This window comes from Patagioenas fasciata, chromosome 4 (genome assembly GCF_037038585.1).
Source record: "Patagioenas fasciata isolate bPatFas1 chromosome 4, bPatFas1.hap1, whole genome shotgun sequence".
In the NCBI taxonomy this organism is placed as follows: domain Eukaryota; kingdom Metazoa; phylum Chordata; class Aves; order Columbiformes; family Columbidae; genus Patagioenas; species Patagioenas fasciata.
In genome coordinates, this window is record NC_092523.1 from 26,275,300 (window position 1) to 26,285,313 (window position 10,014).

Sequence of the window (10,014 nt, forward strand, 5' to 3'; positions counted from 1 at the left end):
CTTATTCTTTATCTGCAAGTTACAAAGAAGGAGCTATTTGCCAAATCATAGTTGAAAATTGGTCACATTTTGACCACTGTTTCACTTGAAAAGTGTTAAGTTAATAAATCTTTTTTTTTTTTTCTCGGTTGTCAAAACATTTCCCCATGTTCAGTGCTTTGAAAATAGCTCCTAGAAATGCAACGAAAGAGCCACTTTAACACTTTCTTGATGACTTTTTCTTTAGGATTTTATTGGCTATTGCTGCTGGCAAAAGGTGATATAATCACTTACTAGCTTTTTTTTTTCGGAATTGAGAAATATTGTTTGGAGCATTTGTTTCTGAATCAGAGGAACTTCTGGAATAAAAGCAAATTAAACACCTCTTCAGAAAAACTTGCTTGGTAGCCATAAGACAGGCTATTTTTAGACATAGCAAAAGGAAGGGTAACTGCACATTCTATAAGATCACCAGTTTCTGTCTCTTGTAGACATCTGTCCTTGCTCCTCTGCTTCTAACAGCTCTATGCACCTGTGGATGCTGAGACAGAGCAGAGAGCACCACTGTGGTTGTATAGAAGAGATACATTCAGTGAACTTAAGTTACTGTATGTAAGCAAATCTCTTCACCTTTCATTACATGGTCTCTACAAAGCTCAATGTAAGACAAGAACAATGTCCTAAAGGGTAGTTGGGGGATGGCTGGGGTAATATATCCCTTGAACAGGGATGGCTACATTCCTGGTTTGAAAACAGCTTCTGCTCTTGATGGCTTAGAAGGAGAATTTCTGAAGTCTGAAGCTAACTCCTCCACCTAGCAGTGTTATGGATTTCAGATAAGGAAACACTGCTACTGTGATATGCTTATGTATGTATCAAGATACGAGTAACCCAACATGAGTGGAGCCCTACGGCATTTATGGAGTGACTAATCTTACTTTGATGGTCATCAAGTGGAGATAGCCTGACTTCTACATTTTTCTCCAAAAGCTGTAACCGGTTTTCTCACCAGGTTAATTTTGGACTAGTGTAAGAGGTGCTGCTTTTAATACCTGGCCCATGTAACCTCATTCCTCGAGTATTCCCGAGAGACTTCAGAAAACACAGTGATGTTTGTGACTGGGGTGAAAAACAAGGCAGTGCAGATCAAATCCCAGAAATACTTATTCAGAAATAAATCATAAAATGTTGACGTCCAGAGCTGTAGCTCTTAACCCAAACCAGTTCAGAATGATTCCTCCCTCTCATATATTAAATAATGCTGAAAAAAGAAGCAAGGTAAAAGAAAGAAGGAAAGCAACACATTTCCCCTTGAGTCAATCAACCACAACACACTCTGTGGGTTTCACGGATCTGTTTGAACTTGCTGGCGCAGGCAAGGGGATGAGGTTTTGCAACCAGAGGAGGAACAGAGACACGGCGGGAGCCTCCCTGGGGCACAGGGCTGAGGCTGGGGCACATCTCAGTGCTTTGCCAGCTGTCCCACGATGGAAATGTGGGCAGCCTGGCAGGTGACAGGGATGTGGGTGGCCTGGCAGGCGATAGGAACATGTAGCTTGGCAGGTGTCTTTCCCAGCCAGGCAGTTGCAGGACGGCCTTTCTCAACAACCAGCCAAGAATAAGGACACATTTAGAGAGCAGCTGAACAGAGTTTTGTTCAAAACAGTCCTCATGTGCATAATGAAGCAGCTTATGTAGCTAGAAGGGTTTGCAATGTAGATGGTAAATTTTTTAATTTTTATTTTTAAAGGGAAATATGCTTGCGCCAGGCTGATTTTTGAAGCTAGTAACTCAATTTAGCCTTCACATTCTTTGCAATTCAAGACAATAGTTAATGAAGAGTCAGGGTGAAATGACCAATCCTGTTGGTTACCTCAAGCAAGATGTGAGCTGAGCCTATCGTTACCCTAGTCAAGACAGAAGTGTGCAACTATTTAAGGGTGTTTGGAAGATCCAGTCTCTGCTTGGATTCTAGTAGCTGAGCCAAAGTCCCAGGACTTTACTAACATTGGTAGTGCCCATGTGAAATGGTAATGTGATTAGCTCTCATGCTAGAGCTCCATGAGTCAATGAATGTTTTATAGTCTAAAGGAGCCCCCAAAGTATCATAGCGAAAACAGGAAAAAAAAGGCTCAAACCCAGAAACTGAGTGTGCTAAGATTAGTAGGAGCTATGAATCTGTTTAAAGAGATTTTAATATCTGTTTTTACAATCAATCAATTCTGAAGACATGGATAGAATGATTGCAGAGGTCATTTAAGAAAAATTGTTTGATCTTGCCCTGAAGCAGATGAGGAATGCTATAATGTGCTCTCCCCATGGGTTTACCATGGGGACTATAAGAAAAATCTGTTAAATAGTAATCAACCCATGAAATTATCTTCTCCGCCTGTTATATGACCAATCTTGCCTTCACTAGTTCTAATACTAAGTTTATAAAGAACAGTAATCAGAGCAATAGCTACATGGGCTTTTAAAAACAATATTTTTCATCCAAATTCCACATTGGCTTATCACCTGGAAGCTGGAAAACTTCAGCTAAGATGAATAATAAGCAAAGTCTGCATGAGTACTTTGCAGGAATGTTTCCCAAAAAAGTAGTTGCAAAGTGAGGTACTCCAAGCCATCTGATGTCCTCAAACTGCAGATAAAGGATGCTCACCAACACTTTGCATGAGATTTTTCCCTGTATTAATTAATTGTGGGTTTAGTTTAAAGGAAGTAACATGAATAGATGCAAATGAATCTGCTAGCATCTCAGATTTTTTTAAGGATGTGGTTACACAGATGCAACCTTCATAAAAGAAGAGCAGAAAAAAGGTTTTTGCCTCTGTGGGTCAGAAAAATCCAGTTCCACTAGAGTCACATCATGTTCTGTAAACTGCATTAGTATTTTAAAGAAAGCAAAATATAAGCCCAAAGAAGTCAGTTAAGAGCTTAGCAGTTCATAGGAAAACTGCCCAAGTATCCTCAGACTTTCAAGGTTTGCTGTGTTTGCAAGAACGGTACCAAAATTTGCCTCTGATTTTCAGTTGGCACAAGTGAGATAAATTCACTCGAGTGAGTGAAATGCCATTTATCCACACAAAAATAAACCAACTCCCTATGCTCTTTCAGGCAAATACTTAAGCCTCTACAAGATTTTTCTTGCAGGATGGAGCAAGATGGGATTCAAATAAAGACAAGGGCAACTGTGCCCATTTAATGGAGACCCTGCACAGCTGCCGTAGATTACACAAAAGGGGAGCAGAGATAGCTGCTGCTTAAAGCGGAATGTAAAGGCAAACTTTTTATCAATGATGCAAGCACTGGAGATGCAACACAGGAGAAATAAATGCAGGTTAAAATCACGCTGATGCCTGTGAACTGGGAGGCCACCCAATTTCCCTGCAGAAGAATACCTCTGCAGTTCCTGCAGTAGCTAAATATCTAATACATATATATATATATATATATAAAATATGAAGGATTATTTCAGACCTCTTTTTTCTAATTTTAATTTTTATTTTATTTTATTTTGGAAGATGGTGAATTAATTAGTAAAATCAACATGCGAGCTGTGACACATTTACTCAGCAATTCCTACCCAGTGCAGCTTTCCTGTAAATCTGACAGACAGATCTGTTGTTCCTCTGTCCTCTTCACCTGAGGACAGCAAAACGTACCATGCAGACCTTACTCAGCTTCTCGTCCAGACCTCATCCTGGTCAACAAAGAGATTTCCTTTTGACCCTCCAGGAAGCTGGATTAGGCTTTAAAAGGCGTACATTTCAAAACATTCCACGGAGGTTATGTTTGCTCTAAAACCATAGTGAAGTAAATGCAAAACTATATTAATATTTAACATTGGCCTATAAAAACTAGGAACTCAGAGTAAGTACAGCTGCTACAAGTTTAATTCACATCATCATTTCAAAACGAAAATGCAGAAAAGGACAGAATATCACATCTTCACATTGGAAATCTATTTTCTTTTCTTTAAGATCCAATTTTATTATTTCTATACCGACACCTGTTAAATAGCCATGAAAATATTTTGCATTTATAGAATTTTATTAATTTGCTTTTCATATCCAGTATTACTGGTTATATTTAAAGAAATCAAAGCAGAAAAACAGGTCAAATTAAAAAAAAAAAAAAAAGGATAATATATTAGTGCTTGTGCACTGTATTTGGGCTTGGCCAGAAGTCTAAGGTCTCGATAGATGGTTCTCGGCACACAGTTTTATTGCTGGTACACAGCACACTTTGTTCCCTTTGTTTCACAAAACCTGCCAGCTTTGGAAATTAGTGACACGGGCATTCAAAATGTCTGACAAGTGGTCAGACTCCAATATACATATTCATACCCCAGCAATAAATGATGGCAGGAAGTTTCAGATGCAGTAAAAATGAATTATTTCATTCGACCCAACTTTAATATAACACTAGTTTCATAAGTTCTTTTACCGTTAAAGCAGGAGCACCTCTTAGAGAGCACACAAGGGACACATCATTTCAAGAAATGTTTTCTTGCTTAAACCAGAATTCCAAATCTGCTTAGTTCATTTAAAATATTTTTTTTCCTCTAGAATAAATGAGTAAGCAGTTCCTTTTGTGGTTTTCCTGATGCTTGGTGACTTGCTATTATTCTTCCAGCAGAAAAAGGATCAGACACTCATACGAACAGATGTGTCCCTCCTCCTCAGCCCTACACTCGCCCTCTCCCTTGGGAAAATAAAGGTGATGGGCCCACTGTTTGACTAAAAGAGGCTATAAATCTTCAGGCGATATACCGTTATGTCTTTGCACTTCAAAAATATCGAGGAAAGGAAACAGGTTAAAAAGCAAAGACGCCTCGTAATAAATCATACACTGTGCTTGCGTCTTTTAACTCTTAGAAGTGCGGGGCTGCTCCAAAAAAACTGCCAGCGCAAGAAACGCTTCTGCTTTGGGGTGTCAGCCTAAAGGGAAGGCAAGAGGCACACTTGGGCGTGCCGGGAGGGAAAGTGCCCGCATTTAAGCCCGGCCGATTGTGCCCAGAGGCTGAGCCCGGGGAGGAAGAAGCCTCCGAAAAGCTAAGGCAGATTCCGCTCCGTCCGGGCTTGGCCCCGTGTGACCAATAGGGCTGGTGCGGGACCGGCCCAGCCACACGGAGCGGGGGGAGGCAGCGACGTGCGGGACGAAGCTCCGGCGGCAGCGGAGCACGGGCAGCGGCGGGGCCGGGGGCGGCAGGTGAGCGCGGGGGCGGCCCCGCGGGGGCGCGGCGGCGGGGGCCGGGCGGGGAAGCTGCCCCCGGCCCCCGTCCGCGGCGCGGGAGGCCCCGCATCGCGCCCGGGGCCGCCCCCTGCCTGCCCCGGCGGGGCGGGCGGGCAGCGGGGCGGCGGTGGCGGCGGCGGCGGCGGGGCGATGGCGGGGCGGCGGCGGGCGCTACTGCTGCGCTGCCTCCTACTGGGGCTGCTGGGCGGTGGCGGCGGGGGCCAGCACGGCGGCGGCGAGTACTGCCACGGCTGGGTGGACGGGCAGGGAGGCTACCACGAGGGCTTCCAGTGCCCCGAGGGCTTCGACACGGCGGCCGCCACCATCTGCTGCGGCTCCTGCGCGCTGCGCTACTGCTGCGCCGCCACCGAGGCGCGCCTGGAACAGGGCGGCTGCACCAACGACCGGGAGCCCCCGGACCCGGGAGTCACCGCCCGTGAGTGCCCAGCCCGCGGGTCCCAGGGCGGGCGGGAGCCGGCCCCCGCGGAGCATTCCCCGGTCGCAGCCCAGCAGCCGCCACCGCGGCAGCTGCCGGCTCGGTCGTGCCTGGCGGGTGGGTAGGAGGCGGGCGCGGCTCCAGGTGCGCACAGGGAGGAGGCGTCGGGCGTGCGGGGCCGCGGCGGCGGGTGACGGCGGCGGGAGCGGCCCCCGCGCCGGGAGGCAGAACGGGCGCCCGGGAGTGCGCTTTGTGTCGTAACTTATCGGCTGACAGGGGCTCCACAGCTGTATCCATCCTAACTGGAAAGCGGAATTGTATTTTAAGTTTGCATCGGCAAACTTGACTGTGTCTGCTTAACTTTGTTTTTCCTGGAGGTGAGATCGGGCTCCCGTGCTTTGCAGACACAACCTCACCGTGCAAGGGGGCCGTAAGGTTTTAAAACAAAAATCCAGCAGTGCATATGGAGAATAGTTTCCCAAATCACACATTTTATGCTTATTTTCCACCTTATGAGGGAAAGCGACTTAACAGCACCTGCAGCATTTGAGCTTCACCTGCAGATTCATGCTGTTACATTGGACAACCCTGGCAGTTTCGGGAGTTAAGGGAGGGGGAGAGGAGTGTGATTCTTGAGTGAAACTTAACTTGAACCAGCAAATGAGACATGGTGTAGACAGCTTTCACCATTGGTACCCATTAAAACTCTCAACAGAAATAAATTTTGATGGGTACACACAGGGTTTAACTTTGTTCTACTGATAATAGCTGTATCTTCTGACCAGAGTGTGTGAGTGGGACTGAAGAAATGTGGGGCTTCATAAACTCTGTGGAGTGTATTTCTGCGCAGCAGACCTGTTATTTCAGTAGGCTAACGTGCATGGCTTTTCTTATTCTTTCTTCTCCCAGAACCAATCTACGTCCCATTCCTCATTGTTGGATCAATATTTATTGCCTTCATTATCGTGGGCTCTCTGGTAGCGGTTTATTGTTGCACATGTTTAAGACCTAAACAACCGTCACAGCCAATACGATTTTCTTTGCGGAGCTATCAGACCGAGACTCTTCCCATGATCCTGGCCTCGACAAGCTTCAGGACGCCATCGAGGCAGTCAAGTACAGCAACAAGTTCCAGTTCGACCGGCGGCTCGGTTCGCAGGTTTTCCTTTCCCCGGGCAGAACCGGGGTGCCTTGTGTCATCGCCACCTCCGCCGTACACATCAGGCTGCTTCCAGACAGCCCATGCAGTCCACCTGACCCAGCCGTCAGGATTTCTGGTGTCACCACCGTACTTTGGGTATCCTCTCCAGCCAGAGCCTGCTCTGGCTGGGAAGAGCTGCTCTGATTTTAGTCAGAGCTGAAAGGAGTTGTCAAGAAACAACGCAGCCTTGGGAAGCGCAGGGACTGCTGCTGCTGGGTGTTGCACTGACATGCTCTGGGGTTGCAGAAGCCAGAACCGTTCCGTGGGTGAGTTGCCCTTGGAAAGTGCAAGGTCTCATTTGGGATCTCATTTCCCAAAATTGGATCACACAGATGAATTACAAAATATTTCAAACTTAGTTGCTCTAAAAACTGACTGATCTGATTGTTCAGTTTGTGCAGAACAGATTCAGAGGCAGGCAGCAAAACTATTTTGGGATAAAGGTACTCATTTCACAGCATTACAAATGATGTTTTAACTCTAAACACTATTAACTTGGTTAACAAACAGTGGCTGTGTTCCACTGATAATAATCAGATCAGTTCTATAAAGCAGCAATAAGCCTAAGAAGAGAGGAGTAATTTTAACTAAGGGGAAGAGTTGGCGGATCCTGAAAACAGCTGACTGCTTCCCCCTTAACACGAGCAATGAAAATACGAGGACGAAGTTTGCTATAGATATCAAAATACATAATTTTTTAAAACTAGTACTAATTAGGCTAGTTGAAAACATGCAAATCCCAAGCAGCCAAATAATTATCTATGAGAAATGCAGAAGATGTTCAGTAATACCACTAATAACTTCTTCTCTTAAAATTCTAAAAATGATGTTATATTAAAGCATTTTTCAAAAATAAGTATTTATTGTTGGCTTTTTGCTCAGCAACGTGTGTAAGTTGGACAAACTGATCATAAAGTTCTATTTGTAAAATTAGCCATGTATAAAATGTAAAGACAAGCTTGTAATTTAAAATGTATTTACGGCATTGACAACACTAATTATTTAGTAGTCACATGCATAAAAGTTATCAATAAACTGTGTGGTTGAAGTATTGTGTCATCTGTATGTCTCTGTACTGTTAGTGTTTGATGAGCAAGTTTTCATTTTGATGATGTAACCATACTGTATTTTTTCCTGTTAAAATAGTTTCTTTTGCTTTTGTAAATGATTTACATCTTTAACTGCGCACCTGTTGTGCAGATTTAATAGAATATAAAATTCCAACTACATAGCAAACTAACAGATGAATTAATGTATTTATATGTAACCGTGGTAAAAATGTGGTAAAATCTATGGTAATTAGTTGGGTATTTTAATTTAAAACATCCTGCCCTAGGAATGAATTTTGTTTGCCCTTCTACATTCCTTCCCCCAAGTAAACCAACAAACCAAATGGAAGAAGAAAAAAATGCACCTAAACCAAACACATGCAGCACGCAAATAGAAAATACACAAGAAAAATATGCAGCCATTAAAGGGCTTCTCTGTATACTTATTTTTGTGAACAAACCAAGTCATTCTCTGTGTCAGAATCTACATTAGAGGCTGAACTTTCCTATTTTATCAGCCCCAAACTCCCTGTGTATAGGATCTGTTGAAGAAGATTCTAGCTGACCTATTTTACAAGTACTAGCGTATTGGTGTGTATTAAAATTACAGCACTTCTAGTCTGAATTACAGTGTACTTCTCTGTATTTTAGAAAAGCTTCATTGGTTCATCCTCAAGAGTTGAACACTTTTTTTTTTTTCTTAGCAAATAACTAACAATCAGTATCTTGGCATTTACAAAAACGTTTTTAACCCTTTCAGTATGTTTTTATTGCACAATTAACAGTACAATCTAATAGATATTACTGCTGGAAATGTGGTTTCTAAGCAGAAAGACCACTTAAGTTGTATACATTGATGTTTTAAGTAACAGGTTTTAGCTTGAATGTTGTAATTGTTAATTACAAACTAAAATAATGATACACAGTGTCATATGCTTTATAAAAAGATAATAAGTAGATTTTGAGTACTTGGGAAATTACTTGAAAGGTGCTTTGGCTTGCAGTTTATAAGAAACAAATCTTCAAGGAGGGAGGCAGGTAAATTTTTGCCCACCTTTGCTAATATTTTGTAGGACTCTCTTCACTGCCCATTTTGAATGGATAATAAATATGAGACCGTTCATCAACTAACTTTTTGGAAAAATAATTTGATATTGCAACAGATATCGGCTCTGTTGTTTGGAAGCATCCCGCAAGATCCACTGACCATTTTGTATAGAGCAGAAGCAGTAAAACAAGTCAACTGAACTGTATTTTTAGTGAATATATAAGAAGTCTTCAATTAGCGATCTTTTTTATCTAGTAAAGCAAGGCAACACAGATCCTTCTGGAAGCAGAAACTTGATAAATTCTAGTTAAAGTGCAATTTCAGGTTCCTTTAAAGAGTGATTAGTCATCAGAGCCACTGACACAGGTGATGGGGTAGCTGAAATACAGTGTTCCCCTTAAGGATGGGATGTACACTGAGAAGTCACAAGTTGGACTTGGTTATGTCCTATTAACACTTGGTGGTATGCACTGAACAGGCCCACTGAACAGCATAGTGGCCTCAGTGGGCTCTGTAGTCAGATTTATTAATGTTTCAAGATAGGTACGGATTTCCGCTACGCTTGCCTACAGTGTTGCAGATTTTAATGATTATTGAGCCTAAGTAGAAGCTGTGAAGTTTGCCACATCATGTGAAACTTGGCCTGGCGGGGAAGAGCCCTCTGAGCTACTTCCTTTCCTTCCCCGATGCGTGATGGATTTGACCTCAGAAAATGCTTGAAGAACTCCATGCGCAGGAGTCATTTAATTGAATCAGACTACACAAGCCTATAGGTTTACAGAGTGCTAAGCACTTCACAGATTGGTGGCCAGAGTGCAGCAAATCCTGCAGGCTGGGTTCCAAGGCTGGGAAAGATCAGGGGTAAAGTAGCTGTGCTGGGTTACCTGCAAAGCAGGTGGGGTGTGGGTTATGTACAATCTGCAAATAGATAGACAAAGAGGAATCTGTAAGTTCGGAAGAATCTACACATTATTGTTCATGTAGCTACCGTGGCAGTGACCTATCTAGCTGAAGGGGAGGAGGGGAGCTGGACAGAATACAAGCTCATGGACTGAAATGCTTT

At 43.4% G+C, this 10,014-nt stretch overlaps 1 protein-coding gene across 1 annotated transcript; it reads left to right on the plus strand.

Annotated features, from left to right (window-relative positions):
* Positions 1–5,367: 5,367 nt before the first annotated feature.
* SHISA3 (shisa family member 3) lies at positions 5,368–7,902 on the plus strand. Its single transcript, XM_065837553.2, has 2 exons — positions 5,368–5,653; positions 6,563–7,902. The coding sequence occupies exons 1-2, from the start codon at positions 5,368–5,370 to the stop codon at positions 7,012–7,014; spliced, it is 738 nt and encodes a 245-aa protein (XP_065693625.1). The 3' UTR covers positions 7,015–7,902.
* Positions 7,903–10,014: the final 2,112 nt, after the last annotated feature.